The sequence below is a fragment of the Cephus cinctus genome, unplaced genomic scaffold (genome assembly GCF_000341935.2).
Source record: "Cephus cinctus unplaced genomic scaffold, Ccin1 Ccin1_scaffold0160, whole genome shotgun sequence".
Taxonomy (NCBI): Eukaryota; Metazoa; Arthropoda; class Insecta; order Hymenoptera; family Cephidae; genus Cephus; species Cephus cinctus.
In genome coordinates this window covers 2,274,134-2,297,727 of record NW_014332886.1, presented here as the reverse complement: position 1 = coordinate 2,297,727, position 23,594 = coordinate 2,274,134, and the positions used below count along the sequence as shown (strand labels likewise).

The following is a 23,594-nucleotide window of genomic DNA, read 5'->3' as shown; positions in this document are numbered from 1 at the left end:
ATAAACTATAAAAAGAAATTCATCTAATTATTCGCTGCGCTAAAAAGTTTATTTCTGTAATAAAATTTTTATATTACAAATTTTGCATGAGCCATTTCTGTTCCCAGTGACGAATTGACCTCATTCGCAAGCCGCTTTATTAACGTGTAAAATTTATGATAATTGCACCAAAAATTCTAGGTCACCTTATATCATACGTATATGTCTATCCAGGTACGTCCTGCTAACCGTCAACGGTTGTCTTTTGATGAAATTGGCGGATATAAAGATCCCCTGTAATTTATTCAATGAATTAATGAGGTGTCATATAGAACTAGTGGTGATATCCATTTCACGGCAGTTAAACTTGCTAAACAAGAAAATGTGGAAATGCAAGAGTGATTAGCGCGAAACCGAAACGAGACGCATTGATCCCTGACCTGGCACAAGGTAACGAAACTGCAGGATCCTAGTACAATGGCGCAGGGTTCTTCCTCGTAATCATCATCCCCGTTGATAATCACTCTAAGAGGTACAATTACCGAGACAATGACACTCGTGCAACATAACCTGAACACAGACATTAATATTCTCACGTTCCAGCCTAATTATTGGATGCCGCTTAGACCCGAGGAATGTGAAAGTACAGTACCTACCTATCTGACAGTAAAATTAAGTAGTCAAACGTTAAGACAGTTTCAAGAATTTTTTATATATTGTTGCAACATTTCATACTATGTAAATAATAACATATATTATTTATCAGTCTGGGTCGAACCAATGTATTTTCCACTTTTCCATCTAAACAGCGGATACTAAGATGAGGACCCTCACGGATATCTAGCCGGTCGAGACTATCCGCAGTAAGTAGCGCGGCATATGCCGCAGCATCCAACATATGGTTGATACGGACCATAAGTGTCCTACTCCATGCACAAGACCACAGTATGTATAATAATGACGGTGGAAAACTCTTGGGCAATATACTTGGACAGATTTGCCGTAACGCGTGCCAAGTAGTGCCAAGCAAGCTCACGACGAATTCTACTGGTTTGTCTATAAGTTCCTCGTACTAATCGTTACCGATCAAGGTTGCGTTACTAGGAAAAATGGCGTCACTGGCATTTCGACGAACTCACCAACTAGTTTGCCATCCATTTTACTCCTTTCGTTCGATTGCGCCATTCCGTGGGAAAAACCGAACTAAGGAGGAGTATACGTGAGAGAAAGGATCAGCTGTGGATGGTGAATAAAATCAGGAGAGAGGAGGATTCAGCGAAAGCGAAGAATCTGTGACTATCGACGTGTTACCTAGGCTAGAATATAAAACGAGGAGCGTTTAATGCTTAGTTAAATGATAAAAGATACAATTTTAGATGATTTTGTATCTAGATAGTGACACGGTGTGATACGGAAAAGGAAAGGATACTTGGTTTAATTTGATATTTAAGATAGCGTGAATTATCTTTTATTTTTATAAAGGGTCAATAAGAGTTATTAAAAGTTAAAGATCTGGCGAACCTGTCAAGTATGGAGAATGTGTAATATACTTGGTTTCAGTTGGGAAGTGGGAGAGTTCGACGTAGACGCGCGTCCCTGCAGTTTGTATGCTCAGTCGCACGATCTCGTTCGGAGCGTCGAGACGCCTGTCGCGCTCGGTTTTCCGTGGCGCTTTCCAGAACCCGTAAGATCGCGTTAGGATCGTGACCGATCGTGGTATTGCACGTGGGAAAAATTTTGGTGTTAATAACAAAGGACTATAATCACATAAAGAAGTTTACTCGATGATTCCGATTCGGGAAATGTTCTAGTTTTTACACGTCGAAGGATACAGCGATTAGATTGGAAGAGGATTAATGATATTTGGTGCTTTTTGAGTTTTAATTTAAAAGAAAAAGGAAACAAACGAGAACCTCTTGGATGAAATTAAAAATTGTAAGTCTCTACGTTGATCGATAAATATTACCACGGGTCGATTAATTCGAATCGAATGAATCATTGAAAAATTCGAATGCCAAATCAGAAATTTAATAGTGTGAACAATAGTAATTTTTTATTCACTTGAAACAAGCTAATGCATTTTCAATCATCGTTTTAATTTATTTTATTCCTGGTCCATGGAAGGGGAAAGCATATTACTGTATTGAATTTGTAAACGTGACTCTCTTGTATCACTCTTTGAATTTTCTTAAAAATACATAAAGGCAGTCATGCAAATTAGTCACGCTCACTTGCGGTTTTACACCAGACTCGAAAAACTAATGGATTTCTGCTACTGCTATTATATTTTTATACCTTGGCCCACGTCGCTGCTTTACAATTACTCGTCACGTTTGAAAAAAGTTTATGCAGTGATTTAGGCACAACAAAATTTAATACATATTTTTACATATACACATATATAGAGTGAGAAAATTAATTTAAAAAAAAAAAATCTTTTTGAATACTATAAAACATGGCCACATTATCGTTAACATGACTAGGGACATTGAATCAGCACTCTATCCAATCAGCTGACTCAAGGGATGATTAATAGTAGCAAATTATAATTCGCGATTGAAGTGAAGTGCCGTAAGATCTTGAGCTTTAAATTACTCGAGCAAGCAATGATTAATTGTATACCACTCGACAGAATGAAAAGGACTTGTGGGATTTAACCCTTAACCGGTATATACTTAACTTATGTATTTACATATGTAAAACATGAGTACACGTGTCTTGCAGGATAAATGAAGTTGTAATACAAAAATCCCATCCTATTCCAAAAGTTTTTGACATTTTTTTTTTTACTGAGACTTGATAAAAAACTGGCTATGCTGAACGCCCTGATACAGCTGAATACTGCTAATATACAAATAGCTGAGGAATTTTACATTAGAGCCTTTATGGACCAGGACGAGAAACAAGTCTGGAAAGATCTTCTCTCAGGAGTGAAATCGTAATTCCATGAAGACGATAACCTTGACGTATAGTTACCGAGCTAACGAATGACGAAGTATACGGGGGAAAAAAATTAGTGCGCAAGTATGCGTATACATATATTGAAAGGAACATCGTATACATTGATGCTGGGATAACGTTGACCAGAATACAAAATACAGATTGAAAGTATCGAGGGTTGCATACAAAATTTTGAAAAATAAAAAAATGCTCTGAAGGAACAATGGAATTGTCACGGTATGAACTACAAACAGGAAAGCTTGTAAGCTCTATAGGAACACCATAGAAAATCTACACAGATAAATATACGAGTATCTTATAGTGGTTTCTGTATTTGGTATATAAATATGACGCTATTGCAATTTTGTAAAAAATTTGCGATAAATATTTTTGGACGTCAGAAATTTTTATTCGGTATTGTAGTTGATTCTGCAAAATTATGCAAAATTTTTAAAAGTATTTAATCACCAGTAACTGCAAACTCCAATGGTAGGTGTTTCGTGTTACAAGACTTGTAGAAATCTGTCAAGGCTCCTATGCCAATATTGCCGCATGCAATTCCTAGGGGACTTCTAATGATTTATCGAACACTGTACCGCGTTGCAGTCCATTGCAAGTGAGTGTGCAAGGTGAGAATACCGGTAGCTCTTGCAAAGAAATTTGTTCCCCGATGCATTTTCTTCTCATGAGTATTCATGGCTAAGAGCGTAGATAATACGCGGCGTCCCCTACACATGTCACGCATCATAACTTACATATGTGGAATATTAATTTTCGTCATTCGTATGCAACATCCGTGTCGTACGATAAAGGCGCGACTGCGAGGTATTATAGGTGCAAGTCACTCGGTAGAATTGCATCCGTGCTGCTGAATACTAGTGCATTTGTTAAACCGATATGGAATTTCCTGCACGTGCACACTGTAGGATCGTACGAAAGCCCGAGGTGCTAAAACTGTAAAAAAAAACGAATGCTATGACAAATAATTTATTATTCATTCATTTTGTATTTATCATAATCATCAAATTTTAGTATCCGTTAATAGAATTAAAAAAAATTGTAAATCTTAAAACCTTTTTCTGTCTCGGTCAACGACACTCAAGGCCGACGTCTTTATGAAATAACGATTTTACTTAAGCATTCTACTTCTTTTTTTTTTAGAGAAACGTAATTCAAAGCTAGGTTCAAGGTACATTTACGTAGTATATTTTGGGAAGAAAACCTTGAGAATCTTTAAAACCACGGAAACCGTGAATCTTCCGTGCGTACAATGCTTATCTGAGAGCAAAGAGTAAGAAAGAGGAAATTCTTATCAGGTGAAAAGAATGTCAGAGTCAAACTCGGTGATTATTATGTCACGTCGTAAAACGTGTTTTCAGGGTTGAAAAAGAAAGGCTTCGAGTGAAATCGAGTTTTGGGGAACTCGCTGGTTCACGCGACGAGAATGTGAATCGTACGCGACCGGTTCACGGATCTGTGCCAATCGATAAAGACCCCCTCGAGTACCCGAAGAGTCCCAAGTCATCATGTCATCGAGTGGTGAATTCTCAACTCTCTCGAGCGGCGAAGCAACAGGGACCGGTGATGACTCTTTACCAAGTTCTCGTGAAGCCACTGCCGAAGCAGCCGGTCCCGGGGGTGGATTCGTACCCCTACGTGAATTTCTGGACAGATTCTCCTTACCAAGGGTAGTGAGAGTAGAGGGTGCTGGTGGAAGACCGATTCTCCTGTATAAGCAGCAACAAAGATCACTCAGAGTAACAGCAACCCTGTTGATGCATCGTTATCGGCACGACGTCAAAGTTGGACCGGAAATAGTCATCCCCGAAGGATATCCTGGTGAGTGAATATATAAAAATATTTAAATGACTTAATTAAAAATTATAAATAAAAAATATTAGCAATCAAGGAACGATAGTTATTCAGCTTCAGATTGAAATTACCATTCACAATGAGTAGCTCGACAGTACCGTGATGCCGACGATGATTCAACACTGTCCAAATGAATAGAATCGCTATTGTGAAATTGACCAATGGTGATACCCGTACATCACAATACCACCTTGATCGCGATGATCGATCGATTCGGCCAATCTTATCAAACTATTCGATCGCCGGCGAAATAGCGGCTGATTGCATAACGTTAAGCGTGTGGCAGCAGATTGGTCGCAAAATGAACCGTTAATAAATAATCCTTCTACGGTATGAGGTTTTCTTCTTCTCTTTTTCTCTTTTGTTTTTACAAGACCAGGGGGACTAGCCCCATTCATCTGTAACTGTCCCGCCTGCGGCTTGCCTGCTGCTGGTAGGTAGGTACAGTTACTCAGCATCCAATGGAGATCATTTTATCACGAAGGGTGCCGATGGACCAAATGAGTACCGAATCGATTCGTAATAGTTTCAAAATGTAAGATGAGATTCTATTCCTTCGTTACGTTTTCTTAACCATGCATATACTAGCATGTGCTTTTTTATAACTTCACGCTGGATGAAAATATTCATCGCTCTACCTACGGTAGTTAATACATTAATGACAGCTGTTGACTAGTTTTTCTAACGCATTAGTACACTGCCAGTCACCGTCCTACTAGATACACTTTACTATGTTAACTTTAGAGTAACGATATAGCAGGCGCATCGGGTGATATAAGTCAATTCTACATAATGAAAGTAACAGATGATTGTGGGTGGTAACGGAGGTTTCAACAATGAAGAGTGCCTTGTTAATAGCTATTGTAAGGTATTCGAGAAACTTACGCGTGGGGATGAAATCTTGCGAAATCTCCTAAAGGAAGCTGTACTCGATAAAAATGTTAATGGTAACAAATCGAGTATTCCAAAACTGACAATGCGTCCCCGTGCTCTTTTACCTATTCAATTGTCTCGCCCACTCGTGGCGCCAATTTACACTAGAATTATCAACGACTGAGCACAGAAATATATTACGACAAGTTTTAACCAGAGCGAAAGACAATTCCTATTAAAAGTTGCGTGTACCAGATTAAAATTGACGAGTGTCGCTTTAAACAAATATTTGTTCCACCCAATAAATTGAAATCATTTAGAGACACGATTGTCTTGAGTCCTAAGCGCCTAGAGTGACTAAACTGCGCCCAAGCGTCGCTCTATAAATAGTTATAGGAAAGCATGAGGTAATACCGCGAGAGCGTGTTGTGAATTATAATATAATATTGTCTCACTGTCGGTATATTTAAATACCTTTACAGTAACAGGAGTACCTACACGTGTATCGGTATGTATACCTTGAGGTACCCCAGTGTAACGATCGCGAGGTCGCCTGTCTATTATTCAGTCTGGCCAGTGGTAGGTGGTCAGTGACATATGGTTAGAGATAAAATACAAATCGTATTAGCATAACCTTATGTGATAGCTGTGAATGAAAAGGAGTGAATTATAAATTATATAGGCACTGCAGCTATCAAGCCGCATAGGTTGAGATAACGTTGATTTGAAAATGACGAAATTTTGAAATTTAATATCGAATCCGATAAGAGTGACGAAATCTTATTGCTACCGTACGAGGTCATAGGGAATTCAGAAAATTAGCATGCTTGGCTATATACGTAATTCCGGTATTTATTCTTTTTTTTTATGTTTACATTTCCACCCTGACAGACGCTGCAGCCTGTTGTGTCTGGCAGGAACTTTCCAGTTTCCTAGTTGCCTACTCGTAAACAATAATGGATCTTTCTTCGGTTTCATCTTCAGCATCCCCTCCAGCGTCAACCCGTTTCTTCCACGCTGCGCGTATTATCACTACACCTAGCCTTGGAGTTGTCTATCAGGTGCGCTGGGGACTAAGTTTATGTGCTCGGACCTGGGCTCCTTGTAAAAAGCCTATCTTTATAGTGGCTGTTGAGATACGCTGTTAAAGCGCGGTTAAAACCCGTCATCATAAGAAGGTATATACAAGACACCGAGATTCCCTTGAATTTATTTTCTGGAACTGTAATAATGGCATATGGAATGGTCCTACCCGGTATACAGGTTCCGACACTCGAGCATTTACTCGAATGCCAAAAAGAAAATGGTAAAACGATATATAATAAAATTTGTCCCACGCATATATAAGTCTTACCAATAAAACGAGAAGCTGCCTGTACGCGCGTAATAGCGCTTTTGCATCCAAGTCAAAAGAGCGACTTAAGGAAGGAATCTCTCTCGGGTTCACTCGTGGGTGAAAATAATGCTGAAATGTTGAGCGTTGTCGGGCGGAAGTGAACCCGCGCTACCTCCAATGCATAACCCTGTGATTTACAGCCAGAAATACGTGGCAGTACGTATTTCAGAGCGCAGCCGGGCGAAGTGCGCAAGCGGGCACAAAGCCTAAGCCGCGTGCACAGGAGAGCGTTCTGGCGCGCTTGTCCAGATTTGCATAAATCTTATGAGCGCGCGAGCGCGGAGTAAGAGGAGGAGGAAGAATAAGAGTAAAGGGAGAAGAGTTCTAAGGTGAAGGAACATCCATAGAAAGAGAAACGAACCGGAGAAGGCGCGAGTGCCGGACCGCGAAATCGAAAGTTCAGCCTCGACGAGCTGCGCGAGAGTCGAGTTTACGATCGGTCGTAGTCAGGTTGAGGCGGGTCGTGGAATAGACTCTCTAGTTCCACCCAAGTCCTTACTAAGACGAGAGACGAACTAACGATATCTCCTTATTCCATAGCCACTCGATCGCTATTTCGCCCACTTTGCCTCCAAGTACCAAGGCACCCTCAGTCCAGACTCTATCGGCCATATTCTCAAGCTCTCATATATATATATACCTTACTACACTCTTTACGTCTTACAGCTATGAGCTCGTACGATCTCCAACGTGTCATCATTCTCAGTTACGACTTGGCTTGCTAGATGGCAAGCTATTCCTGGCATGTAGCGAGCATCAACGAGTCGCAGAACGTGGATCGATCTAGCGAAGGTCGTAGCATAGAGGCTGTCTTGCTCCTGCAGCATCGAGGTATTCGAGTCTCGAGTTGTCGAAGTCTCGAAGGCGGCAGGATTTCTTTTTCTTTCTTTACCTTATATACACCACGAGACTCGAGACGGCGTTCTTTCTTATTATGCTCGGTAGAATAATTAAGCTTAATCTTCGATATCTCGACGTCACGTGTATTCAAGATCGTTCCAGTTAGAAGCCCTATAAATAAGTAACCTTCGCTTCGAATGCACATATCATAATGTTCTTTTCCTCCTCTTGAATTATTCTCAAGAGCTTAAGTGACGATGCTTTTAATAATTGATTTGCTCCTTCGCGAATCTTAGTTTTTTTCTCCGTAGACAAACGTTCAATCCATTTATCAAGGATACTTGATCGGTTGATCGGTATCGGCTTTATGTTTTTTTTCTCGTTCATTTTGACCGAGGTATTTCTTTTCTCATTAATACTTTATTTACTATCTCTACACGTTTCTACCACGAAAACCGATCTCGACGTCATGGTAACGCCCGACCGGTTTCGAATTGCGACTAACGTTATCGGTATGTATACCGGCGTCACTTTTTCTTCGGCTTACCATACACCACTGATATGCACATACATATATTGACGGAGTATATCCACGCCATGGTAACATCGAGTTATTCAGCGTTTGGTAAATGAATTATTATGTCGAACATCGAAGGTGCGGCTGGATTGTGTAACGACAAGAAGCCATTCCCGCTTCTTGGATGTTTTATCACGTGTATTACCAAGTAAACGTTAGATACTTGCCACAAGAGCAACAACGTACTGTACGGTATATATGGAGCATAGAAAAAAAATGTTGTCTCGTCCTGCAAGTGGATATTAGTTGGATCGCATTTCGACGGAGTTAAAAGATTCTGAGGAATTTTGAAGAAACGTTAAAAAGAAAATTTATCCCAATAAGGGTATACGTAGACATTCTGGATTCGAGGGGAATCTTCCTATCACGTTGCTCTCTTTTTCGATCCCGCGAATAGGATACCCCATAACCTCAGGGGGTATGTAATAGAAGTCGGTTCAAGCACTATAATCCTATGGTATCTCTCTCGCAACCCGTGGTATCCAGAGTTCCTATGCGTATTCGCCACAGATGTAAATACCCAGGGGGCCAGAAGCTCTACGGTATTAAATATACGTTCCCGTAGCCGACAAATTGCTCACACGGACTAGAATAATTAGCATCGGGTTTACAGCGACCACCATTGCCCGCCGGAGTGAACAGTGTCCGTGAACACCCATGAACATCACAGAGGCCCCCGTAAGAGACCTCTTATTGTACGCAGTCGACTGGATGCATTTAATCAACGCGCTGACTCGATATGCCAGCCGCGCTGCTTAAGAAAGTAATTTAATATGCAACCTTACGTAGATCTGCCCGCGCCATATTTATAGATATTTATGCGCGCCTACAACTGCCGCGTCGTGGTACCAAGACGCGAGGATGCTGGTTCTTGCTGATCATTGAAATCACCCCAGGCCGACGATGGGACCTCGTGAATTTATTTATTATATTCTATGCTCAATCTTCCTTATTGCATTACCAATATATAACCGTGAGTGTATCTTCTTATCTAATGAGCATCCCATTACAGGAGTGCGTTAACGCGTTTCGAACCTAGTGTCTTGTGTATTAAGAAGGAATATGGACCAGTTTTGAAAGCTGCATTTACCGAGTGAATTAATCGGCTTTAGTGTATGGATATCTGCGTGCACCATCTAACTATGTGGGATAGTAATTTAATTAAGAAAGTCATTTAACCCGTCGCCTTCTCTGGATCGCGACTATCTAGCGATATTCGCCAGATATTTATGCTCGCCTGTATCATGTATACGCGAGATGCTTCCCGGGATCATCCCAAGGTTGATCTCACGTGAGAACAGAAATTCTACTACGAGCGAAACGCTCTCTTATACGTAAGGACCACTTTCCTTTAGCCGTCGCATGAATATTCAAGTCTTTCAATATGGTAATTTACTGTTAACCCACTGGCCGTTGTGCTAATTACGAAAATGTCCGGCGTCATTATCTCGCTACTAAGCTCGGTAACGGACTGCTGAAACAATTTACCAAGAAATTGGTTCGCACCTACGGTATTCCTGGACGCGTGCGCGTGTCTATTGTCTTTGGATTTAAGAACGCGTGACGTGTCGTTATGGGTTTGTCCGCCACGCAAAATACCGAAGGTCGGCTGCTTCTACCATATGAAACCACCATGGATACTTTTTCTTTGCTGATAACCCGTTAGTTATATTTTTTCAATTTTATTTTTAAAAAATTTTGAAATTTTTTAGTATTTCCAGAAATCATCCGTACACCATATATGAGTATGTAGATCGGATGTGCGACGAAAAATTTTAGGGTGATTTAATAATTTCATCGATTAAGTGTAGTGATTTCTTTTACATGTGAATTCGTGCTAAAACAGAATGTGTCGTCATGGCAATATCTGTGTATCGTCTGAACCATTTGCATAGTGCAAATTATTCTTTATCTTCCTCTTTCCGTCGTTTTACTAGATCACGAATCAACAGTCACCTTGACACACAGCGATATTAAGCCGCAGCTGGTTAACAGCCGTGAAGTCCAAGTTGTGGAAATTTCTTGCGGAATTAAACGTGCTCTTTCGGCCAGTGCTTGGGGAATTAGTTTCACCCGAGAGTCTCTCGTAAGAACCGAGTGAATCCTTTTACCATTAGCCTCGTTTAATATGTTGGTTCATTATTTATTTACTCCTTAAAATTTATATCCTCGTCTCGATAAATATCTTTGTTATAATAATTTAAGAACCATTCGTTTTTCATATTTTATCGGAGAATCTCAAGATTGCATGACGTACCTATATAGCCGTGAACCAGGCAGAGTATAGTAGTAATACACGTTACGACGTGACGTGCAGCCTCCATCCTGTACGGGCGTGCACTTCAACAGTTATGCGCATAAAACACACGGTTGAGGATCTCGCGTTTAACAGCGCCTTGGCGTAACGATAATGCTGCGTGTTTATGTTAACTTATGCTCCGGGATGTCGAGACTTCATGAGTATTTCTGACTCCTCATAGATTTCCGTTGCTATTTCAGATATAGAAACTTTCGCGAGTCTCTACGCCACAAAATTAGTCAACAACGATGATCATCTGGTCATCCGGACATTTTGGTATTTGGGCGCCGAACACTACAGAACCGAAATTGCGAATTCTTTGAAGGCCTCGATTAGCTTTACGATTCCTTGAAAGTCGAGGGTGGTGGCCAAATTAGCAATGGCCGAGCTATCGCTTCCCGGAAGATCGTCTTCCAGAACCCACTCATCACGATTTCTCTCTAGAAGTCTATGGCATGAGATCCAGTTGTATAGGCGCGCTTGCGAGAACACGTGTAATACAGGCTTAACGCAATCAAAACCTTAACTCTACAACGCTAGAACTGGCCTGGCCAGCTACCTACCTACCGGTAGCACGTAGCACACTTACAGGCTGCGCTGAGACCAACGGTGCTCTGATCACGTAATCTGACTAATCGTTTCCGGTTTTGCTCTTGCCGTATACTTCCAGTATTATGACCACGCAAAGTAATGTTAGACCATTCCGCAAGACGCCTCGATGTGCGGAATACAGCCTGAAATCTTCGTAAAGGTTAAACGCGCTGTTTAACCCATCCACCTAGGAGGTTATTCCTTTTACGTTTATATATCCACATAATGTATACACATATATACATTTACAATTTCCATAGCATTATATATAAATAATCAAGAAACATTAATAAAAATTATATAAAGTGCCATAGAACAAATTTTGAATCTTGACTAATTCCACGACAGCCGCTCGCATTCCTTTGATCCGGTTCAAAGATATTACTCGGTGTGAAGTTTCATTTAATCTGTTCGTGAATTAAGAATTTTTTCGTCGGACAAATAAAGTTTGCTATTCGAAAGCGTCCGATACCTTCGGGGCAAACGAAAATGTCCAGATCCAATGGCTCAAGATTATTGAGAGCGTTTGTTAGGTAATAGCAGGAAGGTGGGTACCTCGATGGTTCAACGTAATTGAGGTTGTAGCTCTCGTTGTGCGTTATGTTAATTACAGGCTATAATTCGTTACGAGTTTCTGATTTCTCATAGGTGGGATACCCTATCCTATCATGCTACTAGTAATTGGCTCGAGGCGATCGACTTTTATCTCTACCTCGAGCTTGTCGCTACCCTGTATCCCTGCTGAGTAAAGGTACCCACATATCAGGAGTACATGTATGCCTCCGAGTGACAAGGTAGAGTCATAACTGCTCATTAAATACTGATAGTAATTATCCTTCCACATTTACAGATTATAACCGTCAGTAGAATTTATGCCAAAGACGTATCACCATATATAGCCATGCATCCTGAGCCCATAGAAGTTCTGTAGGATGAAACGCGAACAATTCCTACGTCCAGGACTTTGCATCGATTGTATAAAATTTATAGAATCAGTCAACTTATTCTAGATCCTGGATCATTCCTTTGCTCATCCTCAAAGAAATATTACGAGTTAGACGTTGCATCGGGATCATTTTTTTAACATGCTCTACCATCCAGGATCCTCCCGTACCAAGTAGCAGGATCATCGCAAGGTCATCCAAGCTGATATCGCCTTAGCAAGCAGCCAGTACAATTCTCTACCTACTGACTAGACTGGTCACGAGGACTCTGAATCCTGAAGCACCGCACAGTAGATACAGTCGCTTCACGGCGCAGAGTGTCGCTGCTGCAGGCAAATTCCTTAGAAAGCGAACAAAGTGCCAGCAAGTTACGCACGAACAATGTCGCCACAGGCTGATATCCCAAGCGTCCTATCAGCTGAGCTTTGACGTTTCCAATGCACTTTTAAAAATCCCTGCACTTCGCCTCGCTTTTGCATCCATCTCCGAATCGATTAGTCTCGCATACTCACATCGGTTCCCATTATTATATTAACCACGTGGTACCAGCATCCAACATAGATATACCTCCGGTACTCCTACAGGTAGTAGGACTACCATTACAGTACTAAAATCACTCGTGCATTTCAATTGAGGAATATATACGATCTACCAACTATAACAGCGTTCTTTCTATCGGCTTTAAACTTTCCTCTCATTTTCTATCGTCTGGTATAAAAGCAATCAATGGCTTCGTAACTTTCACGGTCGACACGCTTCATCGCGCGAATTCGTAAGATCGACGATCGAAACTCCGTTATAAGTGTTACAGTAGTAAAGCACAGCACACGTAAGACGTAAGGCTACAGGTAATATTAGTTTACCCGGAAGAAATTGAAAGTGGCGTAGCAGGAGGCCAGGAGGCTGACTACGGACAAGGTCGGAACTCCTCAGGTTGGAAAGGAGAAAGTATTCGGCTCATTCGTTTGTCGGCTGCATGATCGGTTAGATAAAAATCAACGTGCTCCCGGCTCACGCTCTCGTACCCTACCATTACAATGCCTATGACGATGAGTATGGAGTAACGTATTAATTATTATTGATTATCCATGCTATACGTATATGTATACATATATATATCGAATACAGATATAAGCAAGAACCTCGGGGTTGCCGTAAAGGATTCATAGTTAATGCTCGTGTCTCTGATCTCTCATCGTACAAAAAGATGCGCGAGGCCTACGAAGAAAGTCTATGGTAAAAATTGACTACACAGAAGTTACCAGAGGATTTCTCGATGCAAGTAATGCTAGGGTACGTACGTCTACTATTTGCATGGGGAATGCAGGAGTTAATGCAGTGGGTCGAAGATCAGATCCAGACGTATACTCGTTTATACACATGTGAATCTTCTTGGAATCGTGATCAATGGTCACTGCCCATAGTTCTTTTAATCGGTATCCAGAACAGAATGCCAAGGTAACCAGGACGAAAGTTCCCTATGTTAAATATCTTGTGCACCCTTGTACCTAGTAACTTCCAAGATATATTTACACGTGAGATATACTGCGATTACTAGTACAGTAGGCATTGCCTGCTACCGTTACTATATGTATACTTGGAGTAGCTTCATCTTCCGTGTACCTGAGACGTCATCAGGCAACTTATTATGGTACGCCCACACCGTGCACTACCGACGACTCGACAATGTCTTGCAAATGCATCTCGTTACGCACGCCTCTTTATTGTTCTTGCATTCCTCTTCTGGTATTCTCGTCCCCACCCACTTCCCTCTTCCAGCACTTCGTCACCCTCACCCCCTCACTCAGGGTTCATAGGTTAACTAGGAAGCTGCTTGTACCTGGAAATTCATGCACGCGATTCTAATTACGTCATACGCGTAACGCACTCATGCGTTATGCAATCACGTGCGTGGAGTCCTGTCAGCCAGAGTGAAACGCCCACGCTACTTTGGTCACATGGGGTTCTTCCACCCGAGGACCAGTCATGTTTTTCTAGTGGCTTTATATGTATACTCTATGGCGCATCTTTCTGCCATGAGAATCGTATTGTTCTTATGGTCGTCAAAGATTCTCGTTTAACGATGATTTCTCGCAGATCGCACCTGCTATTTGCATAATGCTTTTCCTCGATGCGTATTTCTCTTTACCTGTAAAAATTCGTTGAATTTCCTGAACCTCTTCTCGTTTTCTTTATAAACGGTACATTACGTGCACCGTTTGCACGGATCGTTTGTTTCAATTTCCTTGCTTGCTTTTACTTCGTCTGCTTGCTTACTTGCATACCTCAATACTTACTTGGTTATACGGGTATCGTGTAATCAGGCTTATGCCACTGTATTCTTCGTTGGTTTATGGATCGTTCGCATTTGCGTTTTCATGGAGATTTCGAAATTTATTTAATTTTAGTGCTCGTCGGTTTACGAGAAGCTGTAAGAATGTCATTGTTTTTCAGAGTGAAAAGTACGGTTGATATGTATTTATTTGTTATGGAATTTTTATTTTTGCAGGAAATTCAAAGACTTTTTTTTTCTTTTACTTCCTTACGGTAGCTGTAGTGAAACTTTAGTGTTACGCTTATTTTCTTTGTCAACTACGCTACTTGTCGTTAGATCAAAGAAACGGACTCATGAGAATAAAGTCAACATCGGTTGTGAAAAAAAAATGATTTTACAATGACGCTTCAGGATCGGCGAACCGTATAGCCTTTCCCGATCTTCCTGCGTGAGATCCGAGTAATGGTAAAGAAATGAGGTATCCAGCATAATTCGGACAACAGTTTTAAATATTTCAGCGGAACTAATGGGACTGGCTGATGGTATATTCTACTTACCTCATGGAAAGGAACACACGTGACAACTAATACGATAAAAATTGAGATAGTGGAAGGCAGTTGTCAAGTGGGACAAGCACTGTGATCTTTTAGCGAAACAAAGACTAATTTCGATCATTCGCATCCTTCGAAATCCTTAACGAGCTGTCTGTGCCTTAAAATCAATTTGCTACAGGAATCGCGGCGGCTTCTCCTTTCTCAAAGGCGTGGTTCGCGATTCGCGCGTGTATATAACGATACGTGGCCCGAGGTGGATACGCGGGATGAAGTAAAAATGAGATGCTGCTGTGTAATTTGCAGGCGATCATTATTTATTGTGATCCTCACTTTTTGCATGGATTTTGCATATAAAATTGGCACGGTGGCATCGGAGTGTTGGGGTCTCGAGACTATCCGGACAGATGGGAGGCAGGAGAGCCATAATGAAAATGGGCTGCCTTACGCAACGTTATACTGAATGCTGGTCAGGGATTGGCACGATTGCCTTTCAGGTTGACACGTAGCATTTATATAGGAAGAATTCCAATAAGAATAAGACCTTATGAGGAGGGAGAAAGGTCAGGAGAGTGTGTCGATTATTTATTGAGAATTCACCCTTAAGCGCCATTGGTTCTCATTTCATAATTCCATGCATATACTGATTTTCTAATAATAGAAAATTAGTAACTGCTTCAATGAAATATACGTAGTACGATTAATTTTGTAGTAAAAGATTGTTAGGATTATTTTTATCAATTTTCTTTTTTGAACACCCGTTATTTCTTATATCTCTATCTACAGTCCGGTATAATCGATGCTATATGAAGGCGAATGCTGCTGTGGTACTTATACGCTTACACACAATAACGAGGGGTATAGTGAGTTATTGCATAACGTGAAAGCCAACTGAGGAATTCACTCTTACTGCCAACTTGCTCTGACCTCCGAGATGACGCGAATGATCCGTATGATCTGGACCGAGGAATTTGGTAGTGGCCCGAACTAATGATTACCGGTATTTTGAACCAGCCAACGAATTTAGCATAACTGGCCCGTGTTACGTAATGGCCTAAACAAGAGAAACGAATAACATACGTGCTCAGAGAAATTCCTTACACACTTGTCAGAATGAAATCGTGGCAAATCTCTTTTCGAAATCCCCCAATAGCTTGTTCACTCTGATTGGTAGTTATGACCTGTGTGAGATTCGCCAACAGAGATAAACATTTGGATCGGCGAAATCGTTGAATAAAAATAATATTGCTATAATAACAGAAAATGTGTATAGTAAAGCATCATTTGGTTTCTTGACCATTGGAATAATATTTTTTCATAATCTTTCCAGATCACAGACTCTGGTCCAGTCGTGATCTTGGGTATATAGAAATCCGAGTTAATCGCATATTAATGACGAACAGTACTGCTAACTGTAACAGCACAAACCCCATGCTGATGCATTAATGTATATCATAGAATACACGCGGTGCTCTTATCGAGATCATATCCCAGTCCTGATTCCGATCCTGATCCTGGCGTTGGATTCATTTTTTCATGGTTGAGTAACGGGTTGAACCGAACCATGAAGTGTCTGGAGTATCTCACGACTCGGACTCGTTCCCCATAAATAACAACGTAACTCGGATGGATATTATTTTTATTTAAGGGATGTTTGCCTTCCACCTCCCTCGTCGAGTATAATTAAATCGGCTTGGGCACTCGTACAAAAGCACCATCTCCTAGGACTATCACGGACGAGGATCTTCTTTATAACGGAATAATATGAATTACTGTACCCTTTATTTATCCTGGCAATAGGTACAAATGCACATCCTACAGTAGGATACATACCTACCTCCTGTACGTAACGTCGAACGTAAATTACTGCGCGATCTTATTACGCTATTTACGTGGAAATAACAGTCGAGTCTTCCGACATTAATCACCCATCTAAGGATCGCTCTTAATTAGATGATCTTACAGGATCCTCGTATATACCCAGCGCCATTACAGTAAGAAGCGTCGTAACTGTCCTTTTCGATAATAATTATTCTACGGCGAAAGTGGCATCGCCTATTCACAAGCAAGATCAGTTATGATGATTAAATACCTACCTGAGGATGGTCTTGAGAAATGATGCAACGCACAAATAGCCTATCATCGACTATCGCAGCCCTGACACTTTAGACGATCTGACAGTCAGTGAAATCAATTGAAAAATTATTTGGCAAGGTGTTAAAGAATGACTTGGCCATTATTGTGGATCCGGCTTAAACATACCTAACGACGTACTCATATACCAGCGACATGAATACCAACTACCAGGTAAATAACGTAATTTCATTGAATTATTATTATTTCGTTATAACGTCCAAATCAGACGGCGGATGACTACCGGATATTGTCGCTGTAATCGACACGAGGCCGATGATAGAGTCGCCAATTGTGGACACGCCTTGCTCAAGCGACTGGCAGGATCATTGCAGTAGCTCGAACAAGCTGGTTCTTAATAACCTAGATCCCTGGCATTGTGTGAGTTTGATTATTATACAATATGTATATGAGTATATTCATGAACCTCGATTGGCTAGAACCACGTCTATTCTTCTTACCACCTTCGAATGATCCATCATTGAATTTCAAGGCAGGAGCGTATACGCGCCTTTCGCGATTGTCCTAACAATTGCAATAGCGCTGTGATTGAGCAATCGATTTGATCTATCGATCTTCAATAAATAATAACCATTCCACCAACTGTGCATTAGCCAATAGAAACTTTTGTCTTTTATTGATCAATGAGACAACCCCTTGTCTAAATATTTCGCTGTCGTCCTTCGTCAGAGTCATCTTCGTACACTGATGATCTTTTACCGGTTACCGTTACCGGACCGTGGATGAGCGATCGATGACTCAAGAAAGGATCAATATCTCTTACCCACGTGTAACCCTAAGATCACGACATGAACCGAAGGTGGGTTTAATAATATAAGAAAAGTGAAAAATAATCAAAAGGTAACTGCTAGTACGGTGAATGACATCGTCATTATATATAATAACCAGCCAATAAAGTAAACCACGGAAAAAGATGGAATTCTTTGTAAAAATGATAAAAAAGTACTGTCTCTAATTCATAGGCAGTTTAATGCGAACTTCGTAACGGGGTTGTACGAGGACATCAGAAAATTCTCTGAAGAGGATTGTGTGTGAGAATTGCCTCTATTCTTTTTTTTCTCGTCTTGCCTATATTCACCCTTTTTTATGTCCTTTCACGCCAACAACTTTTTACCGTGATTTACTAACGGGCTGCGAAGGGTATACTTTGAGAATTACATAAACGACTTGAGTATACTCATTTCTTTTTTTTTGCTTTCTTTAATCTCAACGCTAATTTCGGCCCAATCCGAGTCGGTACCAATTGTACGTATTTTTGACCAGTACCTGTATTATCGATTTAGTAGGTAATACATAATAAGCACTGTCAGATATTCGGCAACTTGTCTCAACTATGTCAGACAATTATCGGCAGGCAATAAAGATTAAGTGGTGTGCCAGTTCTATAATATTTTTTTTACTTCGCTCTCGTTATATTTACCACTAGAATATCTTAATTAAGAACGCGTTGCCGAGACTATTACCGATGAGAGTTATTAGAGGAAACGTAACGCAATAAATATAACATACGTATATAACGAAGCACTTAAATTTAAGTTTCGAAGAAAAAAAAAGGAAAAGTTACGACAAGGGAATATTAAAAATAATGTAATAAAAAATTTTAAAAAATTGAAATCTGTAATAAAATAAAAACCGGCTAGAAGTCGATCGTACCTATGGGGATCTCAAAGGGATCCACCCCTATGGAGATTCCCTTCGGGCGGTCCCATAGTATAAGATTACATTGTGATGCCTTGTACGCCGCTAGATTCCCAATAAATTCCTCATCGCCCAATAAAAGTATCATCGAGAGCGCGCGTTAGTCCTCGTTGTAAATCAATCCAAGATGGCGGAGATACCGTGTAAACTGCGAGCGGCTTGCTAATCGCTCTGGCAAGTTATACGCCTCGCCTTGTAAATAGCGACGACAAGAAACGGATGTTTACATTCGACTGTAAATTATCCGGCGATTATCTGCGTACGTAAAGGCCCTCCGCTTCTTGGATCGGTTATAAATTATTAATTTAACTTATTGCCACGACCAGTACCACCGTACGAAAACCCCTTTACGATCGGTAACTTACAATTAATGCCATCCAAGATTTTCGGTACACATGGCATTACGTATCGAACCGTAAGTAGGTTTCTTGATTTTGACATATATGTTTCCCGGTACTGTGATAATATTAACGTATGCAAAGAACCATCTGGATATATCCTAACTATGTGAAATTCGACGAATTATTATGACGGGTAAATGAATTATAGGACAGGTTATTTGGTTGACAATCAATTAAATGAATTTTATGTAATCCATTGGGTGGACGTGGTTGGTACAGAAGTACGTAGCACTGACTTCCTAAAACGGTCGACTCTGATCAATTATTAGGATCCGTGAGTATATTTAATGATCACGAAATGAAGCACGTTTTACCAGTAGTGAATTTTCCTAAATTGGAAAGTGCCTGAATTGGAGCACGTTCCACTCCACGTGGTAACGGTAACGTTTGTCACGTCCTTCGTGGAACCGAAGTCCGGACGTTAACAAACAGCCTTACCAGACTAGACACGGAATGACAGTGCACCTTCTCTGACACACATACATCCGTACAAGAAGGAAGGTACTGCTTGTTCTTCCCGAGGAAAGGAAAATAAGAGTTTCGAAATGCTTAGTGAAAACGTCAATTCGTTTACCTTAATTACCTATTTTAATCAATTTTCAGGCTGGTTCTCCGTGGTGTCCAGCAATAGCGGTACAGGAAGTGCCAGAGTCTACAGGAGAATAGGTGCCTTGGTCAGAGCTGGTGTGCCTGCGTTTCTACTGGCGAAACCATTACGTGCTTATACACTGACTCACTCGAAGATGGGTAAGTTTTGATGATCGCATGGGAAATAAAAATTATTAGCAGAAAAGACTTTGACAATACTTGATATCTAGGACAGGAAGGTCCCAAGACGTATATAAGAGGCTTAGGTAATTTTTGCAAAACGGGATGCGCATTAGGCCGCACCCGCAGAGACACCAGGGAATACCGTTTCCACGTGAAACTTCTCCATCAGACTCCATGTTTTCCCACGGGAAGGTAGAGCGGCGTAACGGCCGAAGTAGACCGTCATCATCAGGGAGAGAGAACTGCTGCACAGCACGCATCGTGACGCACGGCAAAACACGATTCGCGCAAAAGGCAATTAACGCGAACGCGAACGCTCCTCGGTATTCAGACTTTTCAGTGACTTTCCGCGACGAGTTTTACCTCTTGCCGACAGTGTTTATGGCCTGGAGCACCGGCCGTATACGTGTCGCCGCTTTTGCGATTAAGCCTCGTAAAACGAAACGCAAAGTACTAAACTAGACACACTTTGCACAAAGGATAAACCTACATTGGATCATAATATCTCGACCGTCTTTACTGTCTTATCTGCTTGGCAAAGCAATTCAGAAAATTTACCGTAAAAAATATCAATAAAATTAATGTCCTGTGCTTCTGCCTTTTTCTCTCCTAAAATTTTTCTTCTCTCAGTAACTGGTCCTTAGGGCTGAATTATTGCTCGCGACGCATGTGCGAAACTTCTCCATAGAAATGCTATACCCGTTCGTCACGGTATTTCCGAAGCTTCGCAACGAATAGAAAACGACGGATAGACTGCAGCGATGACGTTGACGAAGTGTACAAGGACGATGACGTGAAAGACCGTTAACGACGATGAAGAGATGCCGACGTAGACGCGACAGACGCGCTGTATAGGTATATACATAGCTATATGCTTATAGCCATAGACCCAACAATGCACATAGATAGAGGCCGTAAGGGAGATTATTTTCTTGGGTGCAGCGACTGGCCGTGACACGAATGTCAATGTGTCTGTTAATGTAACCCAGAGTAGAGTGTCGTTCGTGCATTTAAACGTAGGCGAGTTGCGCACGTAACGTAATAGGCACGCGGTCCGGTGAAAGCCATGGGGTTCTTACGATATAACGTTATACCATTACACCAGTGCAATCGGTGCTCGTATATGCGATTTCTACGTTTTCTGCACGTGCACAAGGTTTACCATCTACGTATCGATATTACAACAGCTTTTGTAAGCTACGTCATCGTATTCACCATACTTCATTATTATTTCACGAAATTCATTTCTACCACAGAGAATATTATTTTTACGATACGTAACCTCAAAAATTTAATTTTCCTTCAGTTGTATTTTATTTTAATGTCTGGGATGCAGCTTTTGACGGTACTTTTTTTTTTGTATAGGGCAAAACAATGTTGCTTATTTTTGTTTGCAATAGAGAATGGAAATCTACGTGCGCATTATACAAAAACTACGGTCAAGGCTGGCGAGGTACTACGGCTTGCCGCGGTCTTTCAAGATACCAGAAGATCTCCCGTATCTACTGGTGTATCTGGTGTTATCGGGAGCATGCCCGAGGGTAAAAGCTCCAGGTCATCCGAGAGAGATCAGTACGCTCAGTGCCTTGATTCCCATGGTCATGAACTTTTTGCACCGCTTTCGGCACGAGGTGAATTCTACGCGACTTGCCAGGGCGGAAGCCTTGATACAGGAAGTGACGCAGTACTTTACAGAGTGCATCAGCTCGCTAGGAGAGATCTTCCCCTTAGGGTAAAATAACCTGTTTATAATAAATCCATCACGATCAAATATGCCGTAGTAATTAATTTAATGATCGTAAACTGAATCAGCATGTTTACGTATGACTTTTGACAAAGCTTAAAATATGTTTTCTCTATATTTTTTTATCAGGTTCGACTCGTTGCTGGACCGTTACCTATACCATTGCCAAGAGACTATAGTGGTCTGATGCAATTGGAAGGTGCAACGAGAGGACCCATTGTATTGGGTTGTGCTGTGCCATTGGTCCCTGAGCGACCTTTACCAGGGTCAACGATTCCTGAACTTCTAGAATTGGTAGCAACCGGACCAACTGCTCCTAGAGTAAAAAGGGCTAGACTAGGATGTCCATCCGAAGCTAGATTACTGGCGTCACCTAAGATGCAACGACTATTATCAGCATGCAGGTACTTGGATTCAAAGTATTTAATTATTTATTAAGAATCCTCAATTCCTTTCAATTCAACAACTGATTATGATCTATTAGATATTTTGCGTGACCTGATCTCATCCTGGAAAGTGTTACTGTGCTTTGTATTACAGAAGGGCTTTGGACCAGAGAGCAACTGAACCCAGGGTAGCCCCACCAAAGCCAACGTCAACCAGTTCCCAACTAAAGGAGCTCCATCTGAAGGAGATCAAAACGAAACCGGAAGCAAAGCCCATCCTCCAGAGTCTGAAGGAAGGACTGGAGCATATTAAAAAGACAACAATCCGAGATCGTAGCAACACAAGAACCGCCAACAGTACAGGGAACGGTTTCCTCGATCGGATCTCGAGGATAGCACAAGGCGGAAGAAGCAGGAACCCAGCAAAGAAGTCAGCGTCTTTCACATTCGCTGTGAGACCGGAACTCGGCATGAGGACACCGGAAAGATACGCGAGTCTAGAGTCAGACGCGAACTCTCTTGTTCCAATAATATCGTCATCGAGACAGCAAGTTCAGAGATCTATATCCACCAGCGTCCTTGAGATTCAATCACAACCTGATCTTGATCCTCCGTACTCCAAGGTCAGGGACAGTCTGACGCCATTACCACCGACTCCACCACCCAGGATGGAGGATATTTACGCAGAAATCTGCGAACCCACTGGTAGCCATTTGCAAGGTTCACACGAGGAAAAGCCGCTGCCTCCTGATAAAAGATCTTCTATCAGAGAAATGGATAGAGGTTACGTAAAGTTGTCAACCCGTTCAGAATTTTCTGACATTTCCGGTAGCACCGAGGACGAGGAAGGCATTTATAATACTGTATGCTGAATTAGGATTTTGACAAATTTTTATATACGAATACAACGCGGCCTAAGTACTTTTTACTTGGTACCACATCTCCCAAAAGTATTTAGTTTCGATACGATCGATATGGTAAAATATAAATGACGTAAACTTCACGCATCCCCATCCGACCTCAGGCGGAAGCACGTGCGACGCGCGGCATTTATGATTATGGTGCTAACATTGTGATTATCCCACTGGGACTTGCAATAATTTTTGCGAGGATCCTGATAAGAGACTTTGACGTTATCGAAAGATAATAAATTCGTGATAACGATCGATGAAAAAAAAAAAGAGTAACCTCTTCTAACGTCCATCCTAACAGATTGATTCCCGAACTCAATGAAACCTGTAATATTTGTACGTTGTGTATATTAGCGCGGAGCTGTATAATAAATAACAAACAAATATATACA

At 41.2% G+C, this 23,594-nt stretch overlaps 1 protein-coding gene across 2 annotated transcripts; it reads left to right on the top strand.

Moving 5' to 3' along the window:
• The first annotated feature begins 1,570 nt into the window (after positions 1–1,570).
• On the top strand, positions 1,571–23,594 carry LOC107263822. Of its 2 annotated transcripts, none has more exons than XM_015731449.2 (6): positions 1,571–1,914; positions 4,299–4,758; positions 19,994–20,137; positions 21,562–21,893; positions 22,035–22,309; positions 22,446–23,594. In XM_015731449.2, exons 2-6 carry the CDS (start codon positions 4,446–4,448, stop codon positions 23,161–23,163), a joined length of 1,782 nt encoding a protein of 593 aa, XP_015586935.1. In that variant the 5' UTR covers positions 1,571–1,914; positions 4,299–4,445; the 3' UTR covers positions 23,164–23,594. The 2 variants fall into 2 exon arrangements, with proteins under 2 accessions (XP_015586935.1, XP_024936683.1); XM_025080915.1 differs by having other exon boundaries at positions 4,081–4,758.